The sequence below is a fragment of the Trichoderma citrinoviride genome (assembly GCF_003025115.1).
Source record: "Trichoderma citrinoviride strain TUCIM 6016 unplaced genomic scaffold BBK36scaffold_3, whole genome shotgun sequence".
In the NCBI taxonomy this organism is placed as follows: Eukaryota; Fungi; Ascomycota; class Sordariomycetes; order Hypocreales; family Hypocreaceae; genus Trichoderma; species Trichoderma citrinoviride.
The window spans coordinates 1,834,049-1,860,705 of record NW_020194711.1 but is presented as its reverse complement, the minus strand read 5'-3'; the positions used below and the strand labels follow the sequence as shown (position 1 = coordinate 1,860,705).

Sequence of the window (26,657 nt, the reverse complement as noted above, 5' to 3'; positions counted from 1 at the left end):
TCGTTGATGGCGGACGGCTGGATGACGGCGCCCGAGAGGATGTGCGCGCCCACCTCGCCCGCCTTCTCCAGCACCAGCACGCGGAAGTCCTCGTTGCCGGCCTCGTTGGCCAGCTGCTTCAGCCGGATGGCGGCGCTGAGGCCCGCGGGACCGGCGCCGATGATGCAGACGTCGACCTCGTCTGACTCACGCTCGATGGTCGCGGGATCAAACGACTCCTCCTCGGCCGCCATCCGCAGTCGCATGGCGGTGCTGAATGATCGGACGGCGGCAGCATTGGGCATGCCTGTTGCCGCCACCCGCAGAGCTCCCTTCGCGATGCGGGTGGCGGCAACAGGGCCCAGGAACCTTGCTGGCCGGCATCGTGGGATTGTCCGGGCGGTTGTGCGCAGGGCACATCTTGACACAGGCGTCGGCGCTGGCATTGTGCTGAATATCGTCGTGAAGCAACTCCCCTCTCGAGATTCCCTACAGAACTGAATCCCCTTAAAGCTCCAGGCGGGGAGGCGAATTCGAATTGGGCGTGGATTGAAGAATCTGGGGAAGAGGAAGAAAAGCGGCGAAATCGACGTCAATGACCGGCGCCGAATTTCCTGACCTTGCAATTAGCTGCCCAGTGATTGGCTGCAAGGTCCGACCCGATACCCGGATCTCAATAGCCGATTGCAGCCGGAGGGCCCCTGTACTTGAGCGGTACCCGAAGCTGGGGGGGATCCTTGCCGCGGACATGGTGGCTACGCTCGGCTCAGGAAGTAGCGCTCGGGTATATCTTCGTGGGAGCATCTCGCTGCTGTCACAAGCCTGTAATAGCCGTGAAGGATGTAGAGGTCCAGGAAGTTGACGATGCGAATCCTGACCATCAACTAAATAACCCGGGGTGAATCTCTCCTGAGGCATGTGACTAATAAGCCTGTATCATCAGTGGGCTTCAGGCCGTCCATGCTGAGCTTCTTCGTGGCCGTCTGTCTAACGATAGGGCATTCATAGTACCTTGGTAGCGAGGCGGGCCGTCCACCTTAACCGCGGTCCGCAACATGCGTCTGTCCACTTTACAGCATCTCTTCGAGCCGAGACTCTCACTCCGTGTGTTCATACGGGCCAATGGATCATTCAGATGCTCTGCAGTTCTGCAGACTCATGGTCATCTGATTGAAATGCCAAGCAGAAATATGACAACCGACCCGAAGCTGCAGGGTAACTGCGGGCCAGATGTACCAAGATAATGGCATAACACGTCTCTCTTCCATGATATCAATGCCATGTACGAAATACCTCCTTGTAGTTATCTCACTACTTCGTAGATAAATCAGGACAATACTTTACACAGAATAGGCTTCCAAGGGTAACCAGACCATCCATCATATGACGTCTTGGTGGGTTACATTCTGACCACAGTCTCGGCTCATCGAACCGTCTCACCCGGGAGCTGGTAAACACTGTAAAACATCAATCGATACACGTCAGCCCTGCGACAATGCGATCGCCGTCATCTTGTCTTGCCTATTTGTGACGCAGGATTCCTTGTGTGAAGATCCCTGGGCTTTATTACTCTATGCACAAATGAGACCCAGGAGTCATGGTACCTACTTGAGATTTCAACTACCTACTAACATAGCAGCCGTCTTATACGCTCGATGAAAGAGTAAAGCCCAAATTCGACATAATATATCATACGCCTGTTCTAAACTTATTACCAATAGTAAGACCAAAATACCAATCCCCTGCACCTGGGACTTCCCATCTATCTTACGCATGAACTGGTCGATAAAGGTCTAACTCAAATCGAATCCGGCCCCCGACTGGATCGCGTAGAGTAACTTCTTGCGTAAAGTCTCCTCCGACTTGTAGATTGGTAACTTCAACAAGTTGACACATGTGCTCGTGCTCGGTAGCCGCTCTTGGTCCGAGCTGCCATCTCGAATGGCAAATTTTGGATTCAGCTGCGAGAAGCCAAGCAGCGGTGCTCTTGGAGTTGACGTAACGTACTTGAGAACGTCACGCCTCTGGGCGTCCGTGAAGCCCCTCATGACATTCCAGAACATCTTGATCGTCGGGTGTTCTTCCCCATCATCGCCAATGGCGTAGAGGCCGCTGTAGACCGTGTTCCGGCGGAGGTCCTCAACGTCAATCGCCATCGAGTCGCCGCCAACCAGGCGCTGCAGCTCAGACTGGTTGAACATGGAGAGCCAGGACGGCCGGATAATCTCGCGGAGTCCGCGCAAGAAAGCACTGGTCTGAGGGGCTGGCTGCACAACCAGGCGATGGCGAGCTGCGTATGATATGTACAGCAGGCGGTTGTCGTTTGTCACCGGTATCTCATCGCCGTTGGGCACCAGCTTTCTGGTGACAGTCTTGACTGGCTCACCCGGAGCCGAGATCTGGTCCGTTACGGTAAAGTCGAGCCCCAGCTCGGAGACATCTCCGGGATAATTCTTGAGGCGGAGGAGACCATTGTATAGCTCCTCGTCCATGTCTTGAAGGTCGTTGACACTGCCCTTGTAGCTGTTCTCCTCCTTTCGACTGGGCGATGGCCATTTCAAGAGGAAGAACCCGGCAAAGGCAAGGTCGACGAGGATTCCCTCATACATGCACTTACCCACGATGCGGCCAAGGAATTCATAGCGCCTCAGCAGATCGGACACCGCCTCTCTCCACTCTGGATCAGTTTCCACCAGCCCTTGCTTCCGCAGCGACTCGCGAAGCACGTCCAGGGCCGTTGGGTTGGGATACAGCAGTTCTTTGCGACTACGCGTGAACATGCCTACCCCTCCGTGCTCGTTTCCAAAAGCCTCTGCCGTAACACTGGTGAGAAACTCTTTTGTAACTCCACCGCCGTCGATACCTGCCTCGGCCGTGCCAAACTGGTCCACAAAGGTGATTTGAATCGGGTCTTTCAGGCCATCTCCCAGTTGGTAGAACTGCTCATAGGCATCGTCAAATAACTGGCCACGGCGAATCTTTGCGTGATGCCGTCCCATAGGGGGCATCATCATCCCATGGTTTCCACCCCTACGAAGCCTGTCGAGGTAGATGAATTGCCGAAAAATCATTACTCGCGTCTCAAATGGAACAACGAATGGGATGTGCTTTAGCAGTTCGAGCTTGGGACCCATCTCGGCGAGTCGTCGTTCCCTTTGGGCGCGTATCTGGTTCGCTTTGATCCTTTCCAGTCTAACATTGCGAGAAAGCCGTTGCGCGGCGAAACTTGAATGCATCCCGAAACCGTCAGCGTATGAAGCGTCTGCGTCTTCATCTTCTTCGGCGTCGCTACCATCGGCCTGTTCTTGGATCTGCCTCTCCTCTTCCGCTATGACAGCCCCGATGAAGTCTTCCTTCTCCAGCTTGCTTGTCATAAGCCAGTGGTCCACCGGTAAGAAATGCTTCCTCGAGTCCCTTTCGTACAGCATCTTCAGCGCTGTGGTAATGATGGCGCGAAGGCTCTCTAGATCGAGCTTCGTAGAGACTCTTGATGTCGAGGTTTTGCTGGATTCTTTGGATCCGCCCTGGTTCTTCGATGAATCGCCCCAATAGGAGTCCAACCGGGCTTGTGTTGAAGCGTCGACGGTCGATCGAGTCTGGGTTATCTCCTGGACACTGTAATGCAGAGTGAATGAAGTATTCTTGAGGAATGTGATGAGCGCTTCGACATCCTTTAACGCCAAGCTGCATGAGCGAGTGCGTGATTGTGGCACGTCGCTGCTCATTACCTGGGGATATATGCCGCTCAAAAAGTCTTCATCGTCGCTGATTCTGAGAATGAATGTGTAAAGCTCCAAGAACAAGAGGATTATCCTCCATTCTTGCTCTTCCGCGTGCACCGATGGCTGAGATGAAGTTTCATAGAAATACCTGTGAAGGATCTTCGCCGGCCTTTCAGATTCTGTTCTTAGTTTCTGAAACACCGAGGTCTTGGTCATCATCTGCCACAAAAACTTGACAATGGGAGTATTCCCTTCTGCAGTAGGGATCTCCTCGAGAAATAGCCTCATGCGGGTGTCATCTGCTCTGCTCGGAAAGCTTTGAAGCAAAGCCAGTATGTAGCCAGCAAGGAGCTCACTGCCTTCTAATTCTTGGCCTGAAGACTGCGCCAGGCTCATGGAGAAGTCGTGCAGGAGGTTGGAAATCCCATTACTGTCAACCAGCCGCAATAACTGGGTGGAGATATATGACGATGAGGCAAATACAAGAGAGTCGGTAGCCACGTCGTCGGGTTGCTCGGAAGACGGCTGTGTGCTTATTCGCATACTGATATCAGAAGACAAGGCGGATAACTGTGTGAAAGTGGCAGTCAGATGCACCAGGTTCCGCGTTGAACCCTTCTGTGCTCTACTCAGATCTATGAAATGAGCCAGAAGCCAGAAGAGGCGGTCCTTTTCTGGCAAAGCATCTGATTTTTCGCTGTACGCTTTGAGAATCTCGACCGCGAGCTTCTCTGTGTTGATGATCTGGGCCACTCGGTCGATGTTCTTCTCGAAAAGATGGAGGTTCTCCGTTGACAGGAATCGGAGCGCAAGTGCCCTATAGGCATCGGATTCTGCGCAAGGTCGAGTCAGTTGGTATTGCCATGATACGTTTGCAGAAACGACGCCTTGGTAGTATCACATACCGCTTCCTGCACCTGCACCTAATGGTGCTGCGAGTGACTCGAGGAGAACTTGCACCCATTCTGGGCCATGTTTCGATTGGCAGAGCTTAGCCAAGCCCGTATAGTATTCGTCGATCGATTCAAGTATAGCAGAGGGCGAGGTGGCAGCCAACCGGTTGATCAGCGCAAGAAGATTCCCTGTTTCCACCGCCGTATCGCTGAGCGAGCCGAATTAGCATATGTACGATCTGCTGCGGGTTCGCAGCACCTTCAAATAGCAGTAAACATACTCTCTGGAAACTAAAACACCCAAGGATTTCACCAAAACCTTCATTAACTTGCGAAGGCGTGAAGGATGACGACTGGCATCGAAGAGCTGCTGAAGGGAGGTGTTATTACAGTCGTTGACGAATAGAAGTAGACGCTGTAGGTCGTCGACTCGGTGGGGAGAGAAGAAAGAAAGAAGCAGAGGAAAAGAAGTCGATAGCCTCTGAGAAGCATCGAGGTCCGGTCGGGATCCGTAGACGAGGTCGAAGTCACGCCGATGCTGGTCCCTCAGTATAGCCCGCGATCTATACCCTCGCCATGTTCTCTGTATCTGCGATGCGGCCTTCAAGCGCCGCCGTTCCGCCTGTCGCTTCTCCCTTTCGGCCTGTGCATCCGACACAGTCTTTGTAGCGTTCGAAACGGCCGAGGGGCTCCATGATGTGTTGGAGAACGGGTTGCTGGCTTGGCCGCTCAGGTTGACGTTTCTCGGCCGCCGGGAGTTGCCTGTAAAGGTCGAGAACATGGCAGCGGCGTTGGCTTTGCTAGTAGCGACACGCAGACATCAAGCGGGCATCAAAAGGAGGCAAATCAACAAGCATTCATCACATCACCTCGCGCGATGCGTCCGTGTCTCGGCGGCTGCTGCGGCGGTTCTAGAAGATTCAGCCCTGAAGCTCTCATCAGTCATCAGTCATCAGCCTGGATGCGTCGTCTTGCAGGCTGCCCGGGCATAGCATCATCATCGCTGGTGGGGCAAGACCACTCCGGCTAGTGTCGCGTGCTGATAAGATAAGGACAGAGCTCTCTCGAACAATCGGGGTCACCGCCTTTGAACATCCCACCAACACAGTGCGACAAGGAGGGGTCGTTGACTGTTACCCTTGTCTGTGCTCGTGGGCAAAGGCAAACGAGCCGCGGGCAAGTCCCACTGAGTGCGAAGTATGTACTAACTTCTGGGACAGCAGCACTTGGCCCGGCGGATGTCATTGTGACTTGTGAGCCTCATTGTGGCCACTCGCGGCTGCGGCCCAGCTGAATGGCAAAAAGCAAGAAACATGCAGACAGGCGTCGTCTGCCACCGCCCTCTTGAGAATTTTCACAGCGGCAGGCTTTGCATCACACCCTCTCTGCGATAGGCCGGCAGATAGTCGCGAGACCTGGCCAAGGCGGGGTTCAAGGTTTCCATCTAACACTTTCAGCCACGCGGGAGGCGGGACTCCGCTAGCAGCGACTTCCACGTGAGGAGCCGCGAGTACCTCTGGCTCGCCTTTGGGCGGGTTTAGTGCCAGCTCTGGCAGTGTCTTGCACTGTTCCGTACTGTGGTACCCTAATAGATTCCAGCAGGAAGTCGCAACTCGCCGCTAAGGAGGCACGGAAGGTCACTCCACCGCTAGAAAGGTTTAGCAGCCCAGCAGAAAAAAAAATATGTCGAGTGGTTGAAAATCTCTTTTTTCTTCTTCTTCTTCCACAAACGCCCAACTTTATCCCAAACACCACCAAACCAATAAAAGGCAGGTTAGTTCAGAGGTACGGTCTTCGTACTCGATCTCTGTTCTTGCTCTTTTCTTCATCAAGAAAACAAAAAAAAATTGAAAAATCCAAAAAACCCTACCCGCCTTCACCCACCTTCAACTCCCGCGCGACGTCGTCGACAAACGGTCACCGCAAGGAAATACTATCCAAAAAACCAAAACAAGCCTACCTTTGAGACAACTTGCCCTTGTTGTCTCTATCTCCCGGTTGCTCAGCCTGCAGAACTGTCAACTCTGACTCGCCGAGCACTCTTCTTCTTCTCGTTCTCTTTCTGAACCAGTAAGTAATAATGGCTGATGATGCCGGGCACCCTGGTGGCCCTTGTCCCGCAGCAAACCAGGGTTCCCTCCCTCCAACACCTTCCACAGCCGCTGACTCTTGTTGTCCCGCAGTCTTGTTTGATACCCTACCCAGGATTCAGTCAACCGTCGCAATGGCCGCAAACACCACCTCCGCTGCTGTTGATCAGCTCGCCAGCGATCTCAACAACACCTCCCTCAATGGCAGTGGCGATGCCAAGGCTCCTGCCATCGACACCTCCGTCAGCGCTGGTGCTGAGGATGCCTCTGCTCCTACCCCCACCGCCGCTCCCCACCCCCAGAACTCGGCCTCTCTCTACGTCGGAGAGCTTGACCCCTCCGTCACCGAGGCCATGCTCTTTGAGCTCTTCTCTCAGATCGGTGCTGTGGCTTCCATCCGTGTCTGCCGTGACGCTGTCACCCGCCGCTCTCTCGGTTACGCCTATGTGAACTACAACTCCACTCCTGATGGCGAGAAGGCCCTGGAGGAGCTCAACTACACCCTCATCAAGGGCCGTCCCTGCCGCATCATGTGGTCGCAGCGTGACCCCGCTCTGCGCAAGACTGGCCAGGGCAACGTGTTCATCAAGAACTTGGACGTTGCTATTGATAACAAGGCTCTCCATGACACCTTCGCTGCCTTTGGCAACATTCTCAGCTGCAAGGTTGCGCAGGACGAGAACGGAAACTCCAAGGGCTACGGATTTGTTCACTACGAGACCGATGAGGCCGCTGCTCAGGCCATCAAGCACGTCAACGGCATGCTGCTCAACGAGAAGAAGGTCTACGTCGGCTACCACATTCCCAAGAAGGACCGTCAGAGCAAGTTTGAGGAGATGAAGGCCAACTTCACCAACGTCTACGTCAAGAACATTGCTCCTGATGTCACCGACGAGGACTTCCGTCAGCTCTTTGAGAAGTTTGGTGACGTTACCTCGTCTTCTCTGGCTCGCGACCAGGAGGGCAAGACCCGTGGATTTGGCTTCGTCAACTTCACCACCCACGAGGCTGCTTACAAGGCTGTTGAGGAGCTCAACGGCAAGGACTTCCGCGGTCAAGATCTCTACGTTGGCCGTGCTCAGAAGAAGCATGAGCGTGAGGAGGAGCTGCGAAAGTCTTATGAGGCTGCGCGCCTTGAGAAGGCCAACAAGTACCAGGGCGTCAACCTGTACATCAAGAACCTTGACGATGATGTGGATGACGAGAAGCTCCGACAGATGTTTGCCGAGTTTGGTCCCATCACTTCTGCCAAGGTCATGAGGGACGTTCCTCAGGAGGGTGAGGAGGAGACCAAGGACCAGGAGAAGGACAAGGAGAACCAGAAGGAGGGCGAGAAGGAGGCCGAGTCCGCCGAGGGCGCCGAGAAGAAGACTGAGAAGAAGTCGGACAAGAAGCTCGGTAAGAGCAAGGGCTTCGGCTTCGTCTGCTTTAGCAACCCCGACGATGCCACCAAGGCCGTTGCCGAGATGAACCAGCGCATGATCAACAACAAGCCTCTGTATGTTGCCCTTGCCCAGCGCAAGGACGTCCGCAAGAGCCAGCTTGAGGCTAGCATCCAGGCTCGCAACCAACTGCGGATGCAGCAGGCCGCCGCGGCAGCTGGTATGCCGCAGCAGTACATGCAGCCCCCCGTTTTCTATGCTCCTGGCCAGCAGCCCGGCTTCATCCCCCAGGGTGGCCGCGGCATTCCCTTCCCCCAGCCCGGCATGCCCATGCCCAACGTTCAGGGCGGTCGTCCTGGCCAGTTCCCTGGCTACCCTCAGCAGGGTGGTCGCAACATGCCCCAGGGTCTTCCCCCCAACATGTACAGCATCCCCGGCCAGTTCCCCCCTCAGTTCGGACAGCCCGGAACCCCCCAGTTCATGGCTGCCATGCAGCAGGCTCAGCAGCAGGCTGCTGCTCTTGCTGGAGGCCGCGGCGGCGCTCCTCAGGGTGGCCGTGGCGCCATGGCCGGCATGCCTCCCAATGTCCAGGGCGGAATGCCCGGCTACCCCCCCAACAACCGCCAGATGGGACGCAACAACAACGGCGGCAACGGCGGCAACAACGCTGGTCGCAACGGCAACTTCCCCAACCAGGCCCCTCGTGACAGCAACACCGCCTCTCTGCTGCAGAACCAGCTTGCCGCTGCCCAGCCTGCCCAGCAGAAGCAGATCCTTGGTGAACTGATCTTCCCCAAGATCCAGGCCATCAACTCTGAGCTTGCTGGCAAGATCACCGGTATGCTCCTGGAGATGGACAACTCCGAGCTTGTCAACCTGTAAGTTTGCACTCTTTCACCTTGCGTTACTTCCAGGATCGTGATGCTGACTTTTTCCGCCTTTAGTATCGAGGATGAGGCTGCTCTCAAGGCCAAGGTCGACGAGGCGCTGGCCGTCTACGACGAGTACGTCAAGTCTCAGGCTACCGGCTCTGAGAAGAAGGAGGAGGAGACCAAGGCTTAAACAGCCCAGTCTCTTCTTCCTTTGACAACCATTATCGTTTCCTTTGTTGATTCAAAATTTAACCGCGGTGCGAGGCTGACAAGCCACCGAATGATACGTGGGATGCAATATGATAGCCACGGTTGCCTAGTCTATTGCATCATGTAAGGATAGACTTATTTGCTACATTTTCACGAGGTTGAACAAAAGTTGTGTGGTTTGGAAGGTGGTTTTACGGCAGCGGGAAGTCGCTTTGCCCACGCCGGGACGGAATACGTCGCTGGCAGAAAAAAGAAATCAGGCTCACCGGGATGGCGTTGCGGGTTTTATGAAGGCTGCCTCTGGGCTATACCCCCATGATCATGGTCCACTTTGACTGGCAAAAACAGGGAGGCAGGGGCTGAAACGGATAGGATTCTAGGGAATTTTCTAATAGATGACATGTTCTTATGTCGAGTGTACTCTTACTGTGAGCTTACGAAGTTATGGACGTCAAGTTATCAAGTTGCGGACCTGTGAAACTGAAGTGCTTTGAACTTGTTCTTTTTGATGACTATACATGGAGACGAATGCCCTGAATGTCTTGAAACAGCGAATGCTCGGAACGAATATTGACGGTCGTCTACGTATATGAAGAGCCTTCTCCCTGATCGTCTGAAGAGATGAAAGATTGCTTCCAATTGACACTCCCAAAACCCTAGGAAGTAGTACAAACTAGCTACATACCCAACCCGAAAAGCCCGGCGCCTGCTCTCCACCAAAACCAAGTCAAACAATAGAGAACGCTTGCCGATGAAAGGAATGGAATATATATAGAAAAAAGAAAGCAACGAGATGGACCTCCCCCCCTGCCGCAATGCCGAGTACATCAGGATGACTTACTACAAGATTTGTAAAAGAAAAAGAAGAAGGAGAGGGAGAGTGAGAAAAAGTTGTAAAAGGAGAGAAAAGAGACTTGATCGCCTGCTTGAATACCTTGCGTACAAGTAGAAACGCCCATATGACATGAAAAAAAAACAAAAAAACAAAAAAACAGGATTCCAACGCGCCATACAGAGAGAGCCAGAAAGGATATGCCAGAAGAGGAAAAAAGGATCGAAGAAGGGAGGAGGAGGAGGAGGAAGAAAAGTAGAAAAAGAAACAAGAACATCTTCTGTGAAAAACTTTTTCAAAGTTCCAGCTTTTCACCTAAATGTTGACTGTGTTGTCCGCTCCCCTTTTTGTCTTCCCCTTGACAATGAAAGATGAATAAGAGAGAAGAAAACAAGGATCGAACAGTGGTTCGGAATGACAAATTGAAGGACGAAAATGATATATACTTACCGTTCCGTTTACAGCGCCATTAAAAAGTGTTCCTTGTTTTGCTTTGAAACCCCCCCCCGTTACCTTGCCTTTCGCCTTGGAACCATGCCTGCGCCATACCCAATTGAAGGAAGAAACAAGGGACAGAAGGAATTAAGAGGATGGGAGAGCTACGCGCGGTGGTGATGTGGCAGCTGACAATAACAGACGCTGGCCTATGTTTGGCTATAAGTCATGCTGTTGGTCTGACGTGGAAAGATGAAGAGAGAACTGACAAGGATGGTCTTGTATATCCCTTTAATAGCAGAACTTCGATTCGACGCCTTGTGATGGATAAAAGGGACAAGTAGCACAGAGGAGGGGGAGAGAAATAGAAGTCGATGCGGTGGATCAAGAGTCCCTGAGAATATCGGTCCGGCCGTCGTCGAGCCGTAGATTCCTTGGTTGCTGCTTGCTTGGCACGCTGGCGTACAGCGTCTCCAGGACCTTGCCCTTTTGCTGTCGTCGAATTTCGGACAGATGATCTCTCACGCCAGACAGGCTGTCGATCTGGTCTTCGAGAGTCAAGATGGTGGCGTTGGTGCCGCGGACGAGGGGCGAGATGAGCTTGGTGCGGAGCCCCTCGAGCGACGTCTGCAGGGAGAGGAGCTTGCTGTGGTGGTTGACGAGGATGCCCTTGTTGCGCACAGTCTTCTCTCTGACGTCGCGCAGGAGCACGCGGTTCTGCTCAAACTTGCGCAGCTCGGCGGCGCGCGTGCCCAGAATGCGCACCCAGAGGCTGGCCAGCATGTCGCTGTGCAGCTCTTCCTGCGCAGACGTCTCGCGCGCGACGGTCCGTGCAAGGTTGAGAAAGTGCTGGTCGATGCTGTTGAAGAGGCCGTAGAGGTTCATGCTATAGCGGAGCTCCTCCCGAACGCTTTCCTCGAGGATCGACAAGAATTCGTTGAACAGGAGCTGGACCATCCGTTGCTCGCGCTGCGGGTTGCTTAGTCCAAAGATGTACGTAGTAATCGTGCCGAGCGGCGTGGGAGTGCCCGAGGCGTCTTCGAGGATGTGAGCCTCAGAAAGCATGTTGTGGATGTTATCGTACGCGGAGGAGAGGGTGGAAGGAGTAGGAGCGTTCTGGAGGCGATTGAGATGCATCTTGGCCCAATCCATGACATTGAGGATGCTGTTGTACAACGAGGCGCAAACGCCCATGTCAACGTTTTGCTTCTCTCGACACACCAGGGTCACACGAGGAATGGGAGGAAAAAAAAAGAGGGGGGGTCAAGACTTGGGTTGGGAGGCGGGATGAGAAGAAGATGGGATGATGGAGCAGAGGAGACTATTTGGAAATGCTGTTTCATCCATTCGTTACTCACCCGTCAATGTCGCCATCAACAACAGCAAAGAACTTGGTCATCTCGGTAGCGAGCGTCTTCATTGCGCCGCTGAGAGCATCGAGGTCGGCCACGATGAGCTGCGCATCTCGCATTCCGCTGGTGCGCACCGTCTCTCCGAGGTCCCAGACGGCCACGCTGGTCGCCTGCAAGTCATGGACCTGCGTGATGGCATGCTCCGAATAGTATATCAGCGGTTCAAAGGAGCGCGCGATGCCCGCGACCTTGACAAGGTCGCCAACGGGGCGTGGCGCAGGCTCCTGGATGAGCGTCTTGAACATGGTGACGCTGAAGACGGCGAGCAGCAGGCTGAACAGGGTAGAGGTCCATGACGCAGTGAGAGCGGCGTAGCGTTTGCGGACGAAGGCAATGGCGGTTTCGATTGGTTCGGTTCGCTGCTGGACTTCAGCGCGCACGGCGAAGCGAATGTCTACGAAGAAAGGCGACACATGTCAGGCGGCCGAATCCAACAGCACCAAGGGCAGCGGCGACGACGACCCAGTTGGCCGCGCGCCAGCAAGAGGCAGCAGGCAGCAGTCAAGGAAAAAGCGCAGCGCAGCGCGGGCGCAACTTACAATTGTCCGTGGGCGGCGGCGACTCCAGGATCCTCTCGAGAACGGGCGGGGTCGGTGCCTCGAGTCGCAACGTGCCGCTCCTGTTTCTCTCCGGACTCCGGCTCCTCACCTTGTCGGGGCTCATGCTGCCGGTGGGAAGCCGTGTGCGGATCGCTCTCTGCAATATCTCGTTGCGGGCGTCAAGGTCGTGGTGCAGGTCATCGTCATCGAGGTCGTCGTCGTCATCATCGATGTCGCGCTCGCTAAACGGCGTGTCGCGCGCGCCCAGGCGCATCGGGGCCATTGCGCCGAGCGCATCATGCGACGGCGGCCTCCAGAAGCCGCTGCTTCGACTACCGTTGGCGAGCCTCCGCCACGCTGGAGGAGAATAGGAACCTGCGGACGCGACCTCCAGATCCGCTAGGAGATCGTCTTCGATCGCCGCCTCGCTGGGGAGAACGGAGGAGTTCCTCGTCGTAGACAGCGGCGGGCTTACCGGCGTCTCGAAATCCCGTAAGGAAGCGTCGAGCCTTTCTTGGGGATCGGCCATGGTCGGTCTCTCTGGCGTAGTAGTCCCTCTCCTTGTAGTCCTTGTAGGAGTCCTTGGCTTCCTTTCGGGGGCGGTCTTTGTACGGGTCCTTCTTGTCGCGGCGGTAGATGGTGAGCGACTGGTCGCGCAATACGAGCTGGCGGTCGGGCGTGGTGGGCGACGGCGGATACGGGCGCGGCGAATGGCGGTCGTGATTGTAGTGGTCGTCGTTGTCGTCGTTGTTGGGGTTGGCGGCGAAGAGGAAGCGCGGCAAGGGGAGTCGTGGCAGGGTGAATGAGGGAAGAGAGGGAAGATAGAAGCTGACGAAGACGAGCAGAAGAAGCAGCGCAGCCAGAAAAGTGCTGGGAGTGACAGTGACGCTGATCAGGGAGACCTGCTGATTCACCGTTACCAGCGAATACATGGGCGAGTCTTGAGGGCGGACAAGGTCCAGCGGGATGGGACTAGAGGCAAAGGTGTGTCGGTCGGTAGTCGGCCTGGGCTTGGGCCTTGCACTTGCAACTCTCTCGCGGCGTCCAGACCCCGGCAGTGCCTCTGTGGTGTGTACCGTCTGGTTCTGGAGGTAATGGAGGTATGGAGTACGGAAGTACCACCAGTATGTGCGGCAAAAAGCAGTAATATGTGCGTGTGCACCGGTTAGTTGGGCCTGGTTGGAAGGACAAGGTCTAGTCCTCCGCAGGTAAAGGCAGCTTGTGCGGGAAAAGGGTCGACCCAGACTGGCTTCTTGTTCTTCCCAAGGTCGACAAGCTAGGTGAACAAATGGTCCCGCTCGGTCGGTTCCGTAGGAGCTGCAAGGAGGAAGAGGGAAAAGAGGAAGAAGGACAGAGCGAGAGAGACTGGAGAACGAGCCGGGAAGCGGCAATGCGTCAGAGGAGTCCAAGAAGCGGCCACCCTGGTCAGAATGGAGGTGGTAGCGGCAGCGATCAATGGGTGCGGGAGAGCGGCAGCGACACTCAAAAACTCTCGGGCTCGGGGCGATGGATCGACTCTCGTTGCCTTTCTGCCTCTTGTTATCTCGGTCGTCTCAGCTCGTCTCTTTTCTTTCCTCTTGCTCGGGTTTCTTCGAGTCCACCTTGTTTCGCTTCCGAGCTGTCGACAACTGGCCTGTCCCCCCTCCTGTCCCGCCGTATCGTGTCCCGTCCTGCCCTCTATCTCTCTCTGCAACCTCCTCGTCGACTCAAAGCCATTCCCCCTCCTCCCCTTCGTACCCAATCTCTTACTTCGTCCTCTCCCAACGCTGGAGACCTCAACCGACTCGACCCGTCCCAGGGCTGCAGCCGTGAGTGGAAGACTTGGGCGCCGCGGCCGGCAGCGGGCCACCCACTCACTCGCCTCTGCGCAAATCGCTGGCCCCAAGCCCGCCATGCGGCCTGTCTGTCCTGCGGTGGCAGCAAATCGTGAGAGGCTGGGCCGCCCTCGTGGCACGACATCGACCCAGTCGTCGCGGCCAATCAGGCGTGCCGCTCACATCTCTGTCCGCCGTTTCAGACCAGAACCAGACGGCCATCTTGGACAGGCCATACCCCCCTTCCACTCCTCCTCCCCCTCCCCCTCCCCCTCCCTCTCCCTCTCCTCTGGCCGTGTCTTGTTGCCGCTGCTCTGCCTCATCTCTCGCCCTCTCTCTCTTCTCGGCGCCATCCCTTCAAAGAGAGGACCCCAGCTGCCAGCAGGCTGTCTTGCCTCTCCCTTTGCTTGCTCCCCTCCCCCTCCCTCCCCCTTCATTGTCCAGCCAGTACCCCCACTTGGCCCATGCCTTTGTGTGCCTGTCCTTGCTGTCAATCCGCCATGCCATGACCCCAGGAGCGGACCGGCAACAGGATTCCAGCTCTCTGGGCTCAACGCACATGTACGATACCTACCTACCTGCAAGTTCTACCGCGTCCTAGGTAACGCCTTGTGTCGACCAAGTTGAAGAAAACAGCAAAATAAGGAGTTTTCACGGCGCATTCGGGGAGAACCCACGTCAAGCATTCATGCATCCTCTGGTTAACAGCTTGCCTGAGGTACTGTACTGTACATGCATCATCGAAGCTACAGCTACCTACAGCTACCCACATGGACTAACAATGGCCTCGGCTGGTGGCGGGATGGCTTCTCGTCCCTCTTTCCTTCCCGCCTTTGCCTCTGCCCTTCTCAATGCCTCTTTCCCATCCCATCAGCCACTAGGCTACTCCCGTTATCTTATCACCCCGCAATTAGTGGGCTTTCCCTTTTCTAAACCTCTCGACCTCTCAACCTCTCACCCCAAGCCAAAAGAGCTTCATCCACCCCCCTCCATACCTTGGTAGTGGACGATATGAAGCTCCGAGGCTTTGACTGGTAGGTGCATGATACCCGTACATACTGCTGCTGCTGCTGCCGGCAGCTTCCAGTTGGCAAGTAAAATAGGCATAATTTGTGTAGCATTTCCGCTCTTCATTGGCCCTCATGCACGCACTTTGCCTCTTTTCTGGCCGCTCTGCCGCATCGGTCCCCACTATTCCTTTCCCGTCTTCCTTGTTGCGAATCAATGCCACACCACCCTCCCTTACATACAATCAACTTTATAAGGTAGTGTGTCAATGAGAATCAACAGCAAAAAGGGAAGATGCCAGCTCATATCACTGCAAGCCCCAAGATCTAAGCTCCTCCCCCCTCTTCATTCCTTATCCCCTCCTTCCCTTCTCTTTCTACCGGATCTGTTGCCAGACGATTAGAAACACACAGCCGATTCTCATCGTCGGCATAATATCATCAAGTACCTACATGCTACCTTAGTACCTAGTATATGTATGTAGACACACACACAAAATGGTGGTGCGGACCCCTTTGAATCCCTCAGTCTCACCCTTGCAAGAAATGACCCAGGTTGTCACTGAGCAGCTTATTCCTGCACGCTTGAGAATGTGCAGATATCTAAGTACAACCTCGGTACGGTGTACTTTCCACGCGGATATTTCATCGATCGACCAAGCATGTACTCCCTACATTAGCAGATACCTTCGTGATCTCTCCATGCAGTCGAATCGCAACCTCACAGCGAATCTCTCCCGCTTCAGCCCCACTGGGATCCATTGTCACCAGGAGCTAAGCTAAACCGCAGTCACATGAGAACACTTCGAATGGACTCACCTCTCACCGGCCAGCATCACGCTCACAAGGTCTACGGGTAGTGCTGCGGAAATAACACACGAGGACAGCGGGAAAAAAAGATGCTATAAAAAGAAACTGACGCTGTGTTTCCATTTCAAGTTCTCGTAATCGCCCGTGTGGTCAACTCCAACCCGATCCGCGCGAAAAAGTAGAGATTTCGTAGCATACCAGCAAAAGGTGAAGGACAACACTAAAAGAAGCCTCCCAACTCCCAAGGAGAGACCAGGAAGAGTGAAGAATGAAGTCAGGAAAAGAGAGAAATAAGAAGGGCAACCCCTTCTCACGCTTTCGGCCCCACTGCCATTAACTGATCCCTTGTTGTGCCCGATTCATACAATAGTACTTGCGCTGGTCCCCCGTAGTCATCAAACAGCACATGTGGTTGGTTCTCTGCCCCCTCCCTCCATAAACCAGAGATCCCCAGTGCAGGATGGACAGGGAGGGGGAGGGGGCGTGGGAGAAACAAAAGCCTGGATATCAATCTCCTCTGCGTTTGCCCCCCCGGAAGGCCGAGATCAGTGACGCTTGGCAAGCTCCCAAGCTCCCAAGGGCCTCAGGGCTCGCCAGAGTTCTAGTCTACTTTGGCGTTGGCCAGGCTTTTGGCCGATGGGTTGCTGATATTGTTCACCTGCTTTACCGGAGTCCGCTTGTACTTGGACTGCTTGCGCAGCTTCTTGCGTGCCACCATGACGGGCACCGAACTCTTAGTAACCAGATAGTTGGAGAAGGACCCCAGAATAACACTACGTCTTTGGTTAGCAAGCAGCCCTCCTCTTCTCGAAATAAAGCTCAAGCAGGACACATACCCCTTGAGCGCACTTCGGCCCCGGCTCCCAATCACCACCAGAGTGGGATTGACAAGGTCAATCACTTCCGTCACCAGGTGCCGTGGATTCTTGCAGTGCAGCACCTCCACAATCACCCTGACCTGCAGCCTAGTCTTCCTCAAGAGACGGAGCACCTTGTCTGTAATCTGCTGCACGGCGCGGCTGCGCTCCTGCTCGGCCTTGAAGCGGTCGCCACGGTACAGCGGCGCCGGCGAACCGGTTGGCGTGCCAGCATTGGACTCGCTCCGCAGGTAAAAGGCTGAGGTACGCTTGAATTCCGATACCAGGTTCGTCTGCGCAGGCACCAGCTTCGTGTTCGCCATCAGATTAATGGCCGCCGCCTGCTCTTTGAGCGCCTTTGGCTCGTCCGGCACCTGGGATCCCTCCGCCGCGCCTATTCCCGTTTCCTCGTCGATGCAGTAGATTGCAACCAAGGTATCGCCGTCCCGGAGAACCGTGCCAATTGCCCATTCGAGGGCATGGGTTGATTCGTCGCTCAAGTCCGTGGCCACCAGGTACTTCCTCAGTCTGTGATTCTCCTCTTCCGCCGCCTGAACGATCCTAGTGTAATCTCCACGATAGATGATGCGAATGGCACGATGCGCTTCCGGTGTCTCCAAGATGTTGGTCATCGTGAATGACAGGTTTTGCGCCCTCTTGATATCGTCCATCTCGGCTTCTTCGTCCGAGTCCATGACGGAGGGCGTTGCCGAAGCCAGGCCCTGGTCGTAGCTGGTAACTGGATGGACTCCCCTGTTGGCCTTAGACGGCTTTGCCGTGTCTCCGGATGTGTTTGTCACTTTGATCTGGGGCTCCTCAAATAGGGAGCGGTACTGGTATTGGGGCTGTTGAGAGGCCACTTGTGAACCTGTTTGCCAGAGTCAGCATTTTTTGGTGTCGCTCGCGTTTGACGAGGTCATCCCTCGAAATCTGCTTACGCTCTTGTTCCGCTGCCGCCAGCAAGCTCAGCGCCTGCCGACCCCCTGATTGTGAGCTGCTACCAACCGAAGACTGGCCATTATCTAGCCCAGTGCCGTGTATCAGCGAGCGAGGGGACTTCTTGCGCCCCCGGTCCTCGTCGTCGGACGATTCCTCGTCTTCTTCGTCACTTGATTCGAGATGCTCGCCATCCGGCCCGACATAGTCCTTGACCAGTCTGCCTTCCCCTGCCTCCACCGATTTCTTCCGCATAGGCAGCTGCGCCAAACTTCCGCTAGACTGAATGAGATTCGCATCTGATAACTTGCGGTAGGCATTGTTGAGATTAACCACCTGGCCATCTTTCAGCATGGCTTTGCCCGGCGGTAGCGGTGGTGGCGTGGAAAAGGTCGCCGGCGATCTAGACCTACTGCCCCAACGGCGATTTTGAGTCTGGGGAGACTTGGACTGGTTGGGGAAGATTCGAGAGCCACCGAAGGGAGATCGGCCTCTATCCGTGGGCAGCTGGAGCCCACTCTCGGAGCCTCTCAGCGCGTCTCCAAGAGATCCGCCGCTCTCCCGTTTGCTGTTTCTCGAAGACGACCATTTCAACGACGATTGGGGACCCGAGCCATGGGACATGATACTAGAAAACTGGTAATTGGCAATGGGGTCCTGTCGAGTACGTCTGGGCTCGGCGAACTTGACGCCGGCATCCGACCTGCTCCGAGGGTGTGGTGCCAAGCCAGAAGACGATTGATGTCTAAAGACGGGCTCGCTGGGGGTCATCAGAGGCGAGCTTGGAGTCGAGCTCCTGCCCGACCGCCGAGGAGAGTCAGGCGGAGGGGCACTAATATCCAGCATGCTGCGGATCAGCTGTGGGGAGGGCGGCGCATTAACGTCCAGCATGCTCCTCACCGGGCCCTGGGTGGCAGCCGCAGGTCTGTTGGATGATGACGCGCCGCCGCTCGCAGGAGCCTCTTCCTCGGCAATGTCCAGCATGCTGCGGACTGGAGAACGCGCAGCATACGGCGAGTCTGATCGAGCGCTTCTAGCCGACGGGGCGGGGGCCTCGCTGCCGCGCTCCAACAGAGCGAGAACCTCTTTCCGCTCCATATCGAGCATGGCGTCGATGCTCATGGGGCGGTAATTGTTCTTGTTGGAGTTATTGTTCGCCATGTTGATGGTGAAAGCCGGGAGGCTTTGGGTATAGGATAGAAGATTGGTTGTTGATCGCTGCTCGCTGCTGTGGCCAGATAGCCGGACGGTTGTCGAAGACCGGCAGACGTGACGACGACGGTGCTGGATGCAAACAGAGAATTATGTTGCCGACTGCCGAGATGATTGCTTTCAAGCTCGCTGACACGTGCAGCTCGCGCGGCAGCACCCAATCGATTCGAAGCTGCTACTCTGAACGAAGTACTCCGTATGGCTTCCCCGGATATGCAAGCAGGCAATGTAATGTAAGGTAAGTAAAGGTATTGATGTGGTAATAGCTGGTGGGAGGCCGCCGCAGATGCTAGCGGGGCAGCTTTCGATGCAGTCGACGCCGAGTCGATTGGGTCCAGGTTGAGGGCCAGAGGAGCATTGTGCATGAGCAGGAAAGCGGCTGGGCGACGGGGGGCGCGGCGCCTCTCAGATCATGGCGCAGGCGCAGGCGCAGGAGCGGCAGAGCGATGGGACGACGGAGCGACGGAACTGATGCTCAGGAGCGAGCTCGAGCTCGGGATCGGTTGAGGGCGCACGATGGCGGCAGTGGTACGAGTACCGCCAAAAGGGAGAAGGGGAGGCCGGACGGGGAGAGCAGCTGGGGAGCGGTCGCCGGTGGGCCACGCTTTTTTCTCTCCTCCACTCTCTTGCTCCGTGAGTGACTCGTGGGATTTCGCCTATTCTCTGGGCGGAAGCTGCAGACGTCGCAGTCAACGCTATTCGCTGCAGAAGGTAAACGGGCGCCTGGTAAGAGAAGTGCGCCAAAGGATTGTAACACCTGGGCGACGGTTTGACAACGTCACGTCTGTTGGAAGTCGGTGGTTGCACGTTCTGAAAGATGGACGTGATGCGGGAGCAGGTCCGAGACGGGGAATGATGGAGAGCCTGGGGGAGCCTAAAAAGCTTTGGGGGTCCAGTGATCTGATGGCCGGCGGCGGAGAGGGGCTGTAGGGCAGTGACGACGCTCCGTAGCGGTTACGACGCTGTCGCTTGTGCCCTGAAGGCCCAAAGCTTAGTGGACTGCGGTGGCGGAGAGCGTCGATTCCAGGCGATGGTCCGCATCACATCATTCCTCCAAGAATCAATGGAATCTTCTTGAGTTGATTGGATTGGATTCATTCAATCATCATCCCATCAATGCTCAGCTGCGTTTAGCCCTTCGCTAGCACCCGGTGGCTTTTACCCCTCGCAGGGCAGCACAGCATCATGGCGATTAAGTTTAAATCCCAAGACGCAAGGGAGAGAAGACATCCGTCTTGCATACACAGTCCGCACCTTTACCTTGCCTCATGTTGCCAGTCCAAGCACAGAGGGGACAAAAGGGGGGCCCGATTCTTCTCGTCTATCCGCGCGCAACAGCCTGCCTCATCGTTCCGTTACCTCTGCGAACCATGGACAGAAAGAAGAGCAGTTATTGACGAGAGAAGAAGCTTAACGCTCCTCTTGGTGTAACCGCATACCACCTCGCGCTGCCTCATAATGAAGAATCACGCTCTTTTTTTGCACAGCCATGTGCGACTCCGCTAACTGCTGCTCCCAACCATCCCGACTTCTACAGGCGCCTCTCATTGGGCGTCTGCGCGCTTTCGTGCGACCGCCGTCCTTCGTCTCATTAACCTTAAAAAAGGGCTTGATCTACCCGGGTTGGGGGGTTCCTCTTTTGGGGAGTGTGTGCGTGTGAGCTTTGTGTGTGAATTTAGAGCCGGGTCACATGTGGGCAAATGATCGTACAGTATGAAGTGTGAGAGGGTCGTCTTTGACCACATCCTGGAGCTGTGCATGCGTCCATTGGCCATGCGCAGTGGTGCCGATCTATTATGCTCGATATATGCACGAAGAGACAGGCATTTCAGAGCCTGAGATACGTGTACAAGTAATACCTCGTGTCATGCTTCGTAGGTATGTACCTGTAGAAAGCGACGCCGCCCTCACTCTGGGCCTGGTAGCCTCTCGTGATATAACGTACAATTGCCTATCCCAGCCCAGCCTCTGCCGTCTAATTCGCCGTCATGGAATAGGCACGCATCTAATATACATTTTCAGTTTCTCGCCGTCACATCGTATCTTCATTTCTTCTTCTTGGCTTTCAGCTTGTTGGACCCCACGTTGGCTCGGGCCGCCGTGCCAAGCTTGTGCACCAACTTCCTCTTTTCCCACACACTCGACCGGCCCTCCACCACGGCAATGATCTCCTCAGCTATCCGATGGGCAAACTGGTTCCGCCCACTGCCCTTTGACGGCTTCTTGTTGATGACGTCCAGGATCCATTGGAAGGCCATCCTTCGGCGTTGCCTTACAGCGAGGGGCACTGGAAGCTCGAGAGCACGGCCACCTCCACCTGCACCGGCAATGTTCCTTACTTTGAGGAGCGGCGCAACGGAGTCGATGGCGATTGTGATGTAGAGAACGGGGTTGAGAGGGAGGTGGGAGGCCGGGGGTGTTCCCGGTAGGAGGGGGAATTTCGGGCTGTAGATGGGGGCGGGCGCCGTTCGGAGATAGTTCATGACCGTGGCCATGTTCTACACCTGTCAGTATACTCCAAGCTGGCATGGACGAGTTTTGGTAAGTCATACCCTTTGCGCAACGCTGAGCTCTCCGTGGCGCATCAGCAGCCTGGTGATTTGCTCCAGCACAGGATGGTATCGCTTCTTGACGTGGAATCCCTCCGGGTAGGGCTTCTGCGGCAGGCCAAACTTGTGGCCAGCTTTTTGCAGCTCCGACTCGACAGAGACTATTGACTGCGATTCGGCGGCGGCCTCTGACCTGGCGACAACAGCCTCTGCCTCCTCTGGCGGGGGAATGACACCCTCGCGATACAGAGCCTCCTCTTGCGCTTCCGTCAAGCCACCCTCTTGCTGACTTGTTACAGTCCGCCCGCCGAATAGGATCTGTTCCAACGCGGCATCGTCTAGCGCATCGGCCGGTGTCGCCTGTGGTGATGATGAAACGGTCTGCATTCCCACAGGTCAGCATTCGCCTTTACACTCAACCGCCTGTGCAAAGAAACATGTCCATACCTCCGCCGAGGCATTCTGAGCCAATTCGTTCGAAGAAGCCTTGGTATGTCCAGGCCTTGATTCGGAAGTCGATTGCGAGGCGGAGAGGTTTCCGCTGGGAGGACCGGAGGGCCTGTTGGTCGCATCATCGGCATAGAATCGAGTCGACAATATCTGGCCCCGGAACGGCTGCGATGCAATGCGGGCAGGCCGCGGCCGGAGCGCCAAGGACCTGCATGCGCCCCAAATGTTCACCCTTGAAGCCATGGCGGTATCTCCGAGTCACCGTGGGCGGCTCCTGCGGCGCAATTCTTTTCGTCTCCTCGAGTACGCTTCGGCAGCTCCTCGTGATGGCCGTCCCATGAAAATTACAGAATCCCACCACACCAGCAGTTGCTGATCGGAATAACTGCCGGTCCGAGCCCCAACTTCTCAACTCGACCTGCAGCCTGACGTCTGCTTATGTCAGCCTTCCAACCTCGCGCACGATCCTGGACCCCGATCCTTGCATGGCTCATCTAGATGGCTGGACGGATGGATCTGAGCCATCCTTGCACGAGTCGTTCCACAGCATTGACGCTGGCAGCTGCATCCCTTGAGTGCCAAGGTCGGGGGGCGCTCATTTCCAGCTTGGCCACATGATCTTCGGGACGTCCGTCGACGCGTTGATCGAGTGTCTGGCTGTCTCTGACGATGGGACGGGACGCGTAGCTTCTTACGGTGTACGAATAGGCACGAGCAATGCGCATCCCGTGCTGGCCTGGACCTGGCCGACGCTCTGGAGCTGCCCACATCCACATCCACATCCGCATCCGCATGCCATCCCAGTCCGACGTCACGAGGCTTCGGTTCCAGATGGATCTTGCTTCTAGTATTTGAAATGTCAACGCAGTAATTATTAGTATCAACTTTCAACAACTGGTTGGTGGGCTATGCGCCAGTGCCTATTCTTCCATCAATCTTGAACTCGTCATGATCCTCCTGCATCCGCCCTAGGCGTTTCCTTGATATCGAGACCGACGTTGCAAACAAAACTGCCCTCCCGACCAGCAAAGAATAAAAGAAAAAAAAAAAAAAAAACAAATCCAAGTCCTGATACCAACACAAACAATCCAGCAAGCAAACGCGGAATTCCCATGCAACAAACTCCATATCCGCAATCGTGACGCAAACACAAGGTGGCAAGCATGCCGTGTGCCGTGTGCCGCCGCATTTTTGTATTTCGCATGACCAATGCTGTTAATTGGGGGCTGGCCGGCCGCCGAGGGTATAGGGCAATCAAGGTGAGAAGCCTGAGGGAAAGATCCCCCTCGAAGTCAAGAGGATAGTTCTCGAACATGGCAAAATCCCAAGTTGCACCGTTTCCGTAGCCCGAGCTCTCTGATAGCCTCGAGATATGACGCCTTCACCCACACTCCTCCAACTCCAAGCATCATCAGACCGCACAAAAGAAAAGAATAAAGGAATGAAGGGAGAAAAAAAAGAAATGAGTATAGTAAGACATTGAGCTCCGCTGCCAAAATTGAGAATAGCGAACGGCGAAAAAAAAACGGTAGTGCCGATGCACGGTGATGCCGGGCCTGGAAGTAGCGGTGACTGTTTACCAACCGGCCCTCAGCCAGTTCAGGGCACATTCGGCGGCGTCTTCTTTGGCATTGTTGAGGTTCTTGCCATCGTACCAATATCGTGCTGCAAGAGTCTGGCCCTGGATTGTGACTTGGCTGGACCAAGCTGTTCGACCGCCTACGACACCAAAAGCCTCTTAGTCAATGGTAACAAACAAAGCGGAATTGGGAATCAATATGCGTCATACCTCGACGATCAGACACGATCTGAAAGGTGGGGGGCATGATTTGGGCATCACGGCAAGCCTCTATGTGGCACGTCAGTCGGGTCCCCGTGAGGGTCAATGATGGCTGCGGTGATCCCTACCTTCGAGGCGTTCCTGCCAGGATGAGCCGTTGGAGCCGTAGGAGGAAGTCGAGGCAGCAGAAGAAGTAGACATCGTGATTATGTTTGGTGATGGACAGGTGTATTAGATTTGTGTCGATGAGTGAGTGTCGGTGGTCGAGGCGATGCAGGGGCACGACTCAGAATTGGCGTGTATAGCGGCGTCTAAAGTCGAACAACAAGTACAATGGTCGAGACGAAGGCGAGGTGAGGCGTGAGCCGGATATATAGGTATTATATAGTCGAACAAGAGGCTGGAATGAGGGATGGCGACTCTCAAGGGATATCTGTATCCAAAGTGGGAAAAGCGGCGTGTGTGGGGGAGGCCGAGGAGTATTATGAGGATCAAGGCAAGCAAAGCAATGGTCTGGGGATAGTGGGTTGGTAGATTGGAGAGAGAGGAGAGTCCGTGATTCAGACGGCGCAGACGCGATGTCTTATATCGTGGTGGACTCAGCCTGCTGGGGGCTGGACCTTGACTCTTGAGCTTCGGTAGGTAGAGAGACAAGTGGACGAGGATGATTGATCGAGGATGGTGGACCAGGGTATGAGCAGCCGAGTGATGTGGCAGCTGGGGAGAGCTAGTAGGAATTAGATCGGAGAAAAAAAAATGAAGTGTATCAAATTTGGGCGTCGAGCTGTCAATGCTTGCAGCTCTGGTTGCGTGTTTGGCACGGGGCGGCTGCGGCAGACTGCAGGTGAGAAAGGGCCTAGACAACGGCTCAGACGGAGGAAGGCCAAGGGGGAGTACAGAAGTTACAGCCGACGGCAAGGCGTACAAGGTGGTGTATCTCTAAACCCATATCCATTCTATTCCTGGGTCATCGGCGAGGTTAAAGGGGAGATGACGGACGAAGCAAAAGGCAGAAAACAAGGGCATCGCCCGGCCTGACGTTGCTGCTGTATTTGCTTCTGCCACTTGTAGTCTTAGGACCGGGGTGATGGGGGAAAATAGACGACTAGCATGGGGAGCACAAGGCGAGAATGGGTCCAACGAAGCAAGCTTCCATTTGAGCAGCCGCAAGTCGTTGGAGGTGGATGAAAGTGATAGAACCTGGAATACTTTGACCAGGGCTGGCCGGTGGATGCTGATTGCCTGCTTTGCGTTTTTCCTCATTCGACTCGACCTTCCCTGGCGCCCAGGCATTGGCAGATGGTACGAGGAGGAATCGTTGTAAATCGAGGTGTCGAAAGTCTGCTGCCAGTGGCGGGAGGGTGGGGTGTAACTTCTGTTGTCAGTGCGTGTGTGTGGATGGCCTGAAGAGTCGGAGTGATGCGCTGTGCTATTGCTTTGCCTTTTTGCCTTTCGCTGTGCCTTGCTGCTGTGCTGTAGTCGAAGCAGTGCTTCTTTGGCCGTCTACTCGTTCCAATCGTCCGCCTTGTCCCCTATTTCCAGGGCGCCGGAGATGATTACTGACATATCGATGTGAGGCCAGTGTCTGAGACTCGTGTCTCTGTGCTTCTGATAAATGAATGACGTTGCTGACACAGCTTCCTGTCCAGTGCCTGGGTACCATATGTAGGGCATCGACTTGGCTGCAAGGGAGCAAAAGGAAATACATGGACATCACAGGTCGGCAGCGATTGTTTGTTGGAAGGTCAGGGACTCCGAAGACACAGCCAACGATACGTACGATATTCCTTAGCGCCTTGGTGCCGGATCTCAGCCGCGATGTGCTCGGTGGTACTTGCTGTGCATCCTCAGCTGCTGCCCCTGGCCGAAGCGAACCAGGCATCTCCCCGTACTCGATACCCCGTCGGAGCCCGACCGACACGGCGGGCAGGGCAGTACCTCATACATCTCCAGGCCCCTTACCCCGTGCTAAAGGCAATGTACCTCAGCAGCGCTTTGAACCCGCTGGTACGCCGCACTATATCGCTGAGATGACAAGGAAGCTACCGCCGAGCAAACACGGGACTACTGCCGGTGAGCCCCACACCGGGCAAGATTAAGGTCTGTGCGCGCTCTTGCTCTCTTCGGTTGTTGTTTGTATGGAGGCAGCTGCTGTGCTGTTCGCCCTTCCCGATTACTGGGGACAACGCTGGCCAGTTTCTGTACCTTTTTCTTACCACAGCCATGCGCAGGAATTACAGCGATGCCTTGGGTGCCGTGGCGGTACATACTGCCACCGTGGCTGAGCATCAATTGGTGCCTAAGGTATCAAGTAAGGGAGCAGAGACGAGAGAAACAACCCGATATCTAAGCTGATAGAGTACCTATTTTGAAGCCTGTACTTACATCTACCGCTGCCATGCACATATAAACACCCACTCCTGCGAAGTACAGGCATACCCACATACACGTTGCATGCATGGATGCGATGGCCAAAAACACGACTTCTTGGGTACGATGGCTGATCCGTCCCTCTTCAGCTTCGACGCATAGGAGCCGTTCAGCAGCGACTGACCAGGGGGAAACAAGACAAGCCCCATTGCTTGGGGCATCGGCGCTGATTGCTTCTGTGTCTTGATACGTTTACCAAGGAGGCCAGGGGGATTCGCCCATTCGCGGTGCCCTTGTTATCCCATGCAATTGGCTCACTCAGATCAACAGCTGACAGATGATTCTGTGATAGAATCTACGAGTCATCGCCCTCTCGCGGCTTCGCCTTTCTCTACCTCCTTCCTTCCGCCTCCTACTGGTGCAATACGAAGCAGGCTTGCCGGTGCCTTTATGTCGAGTAGGGCAAGACGATTGCCCGGTCCGTGGCTTTGTGGCTTTGTGGCACC

The 26,657-nt window shown here is 55.2% G+C and overlaps 8 protein-coding genes across 8 annotated transcripts in view; 1 reads left to right on the top strand and 7 right to left on the bottom strand.

Moving 5' to 3' along the window:
- The window catches only part of BBK36DRAFT_1166841 (hypothetical protein), a gene marked incomplete at both ends in the record, with an annotated part of 2,004 nt that extends 1,579 nt beyond the window's left edge, over window positions 1-425 (bottom strand). Inside the window, one exon of the mRNA XM_024894964.1 lies at window positions 27-425. Coding sequence (XP_024752290.1) covers window positions 27-425 — 399 coding nt within the window. The remainder of the gene's footprint in view (window positions 1-26) is intronic.
- A 1,347-nt stretch (window positions 426-1,772) lies between these two features.
- On the bottom strand, window positions 1,773-5,375 carry BBK36DRAFT_1111937 (hypothetical protein; the record flags this gene model as incomplete). Its single annotated transcript, XM_024889752.1, has 3 exons — window positions 1,773-4,534; window positions 4,625-4,803; window positions 4,876-5,375. 3 exons carry the CDS (start codon window positions 5,373-5,375, stop codon window positions 1,773-1,775), a joined length of 3,441 nt encoding a protein of 1,146 aa, XP_024752289.1.
- Window positions 5,376-6,423: 1,048 nt separating this feature from the next.
- BBK36DRAFT_1134628 (polyadenylate binding protein) lies at window positions 6,424-9,519 on the top strand. Its single transcript, XM_024892371.1, is given in 5 exon segments — window positions 6,424-6,514; window positions 6,527-6,548; window positions 6,559-6,664; window positions 6,778-8,944; window positions 9,011-9,519. The coding sequence occupies 2 exon segments, from the start codon at window positions 6,819-6,821 to the stop codon at window positions 9,126-9,128; spliced, it is 2,244 nt and encodes a 747-aa protein (XP_024752288.1). The 5' UTR covers window positions 6,424-6,514; window positions 6,527-6,548; window positions 6,559-6,664; window positions 6,778-6,818; the 3' UTR covers window positions 9,129-9,519.
- Window positions 9,520-10,799: 1,280 nt separating this feature from the next.
- On the bottom strand, window positions 10,800-12,895 carry BBK36DRAFT_1133017 (hypothetical protein; the record flags this gene model as incomplete). Its single annotated transcript, XM_024892058.1, has 3 exons — window positions 10,800-11,580; window positions 11,774-12,221; window positions 12,367-12,895. 3 exons carry the CDS (start codon window positions 12,893-12,895, stop codon window positions 10,800-10,802), a joined length of 1,758 nt encoding a protein of 585 aa, XP_024752287.1.
- Window positions 12,896-16,598: 3,703 nt separating this feature from the next.
- BBK36DRAFT_1166837 (hypothetical protein) lies at window positions 16,599-20,272 on the bottom strand (the record flags this gene model as incomplete). The annotated part of the gene is made up of 4 exons (XM_024894963.1): window positions 16,599-16,770; window positions 16,834-17,722; window positions 17,793-18,907; window positions 20,268-20,272. The coding sequence occupies 4 exons, from the start codon at window positions 20,270-20,272 to the stop codon at window positions 16,599-16,601; spliced, it is 2,181 nt and encodes a 726-aa protein (XP_024752286.1).
- Window positions 20,273-21,047: 775 nt separating this feature from the next.
- On the bottom strand, window positions 21,048-22,244 carry BBK36DRAFT_1113442 (ribosomal protein S7; the record flags this gene model as incomplete). The annotated part of the gene is made up of 3 exons (XM_024889914.1): window positions 21,048-21,500; window positions 21,555-21,911; window positions 21,999-22,244. The coding sequence occupies 3 exons, from the start codon at window positions 22,242-22,244 to the stop codon at window positions 21,048-21,050; spliced, it is 1,056 nt and encodes a 351-aa protein (XP_024752285.1).
- Window positions 22,245-23,577: 1,333 nt separating this feature from the next.
- BBK36DRAFT_1113450 (hypothetical protein) lies at window positions 23,578-23,982 on the bottom strand (the record flags this gene model as incomplete). Its single annotated transcript, XM_024889915.1, has 3 exons — window positions 23,578-23,720; window positions 23,791-23,850; window positions 23,910-23,982. 3 exons carry the CDS (start codon window positions 23,980-23,982, stop codon window positions 23,578-23,580), a joined length of 276 nt encoding a protein of 91 aa, XP_024752284.1.
- Window positions 23,983-25,284: 1,302 nt separating this feature from the next.
- On the bottom strand, window positions 25,285-26,372 carry BBK36DRAFT_1139053 (hypothetical protein; the record flags this gene model as incomplete). The annotated part of the gene is made up of 5 exons (XM_024893287.1): window positions 25,285-25,458; window positions 25,562-25,719; window positions 25,998-26,080; window positions 26,167-26,168; window positions 26,229-26,372. 5 exons carry the CDS (start codon window positions 26,370-26,372, stop codon window positions 25,285-25,287), a joined length of 561 nt encoding a protein of 186 aa, XP_024752283.1.
- Window positions 26,373-26,657: the final 285 nt, after the last annotated feature.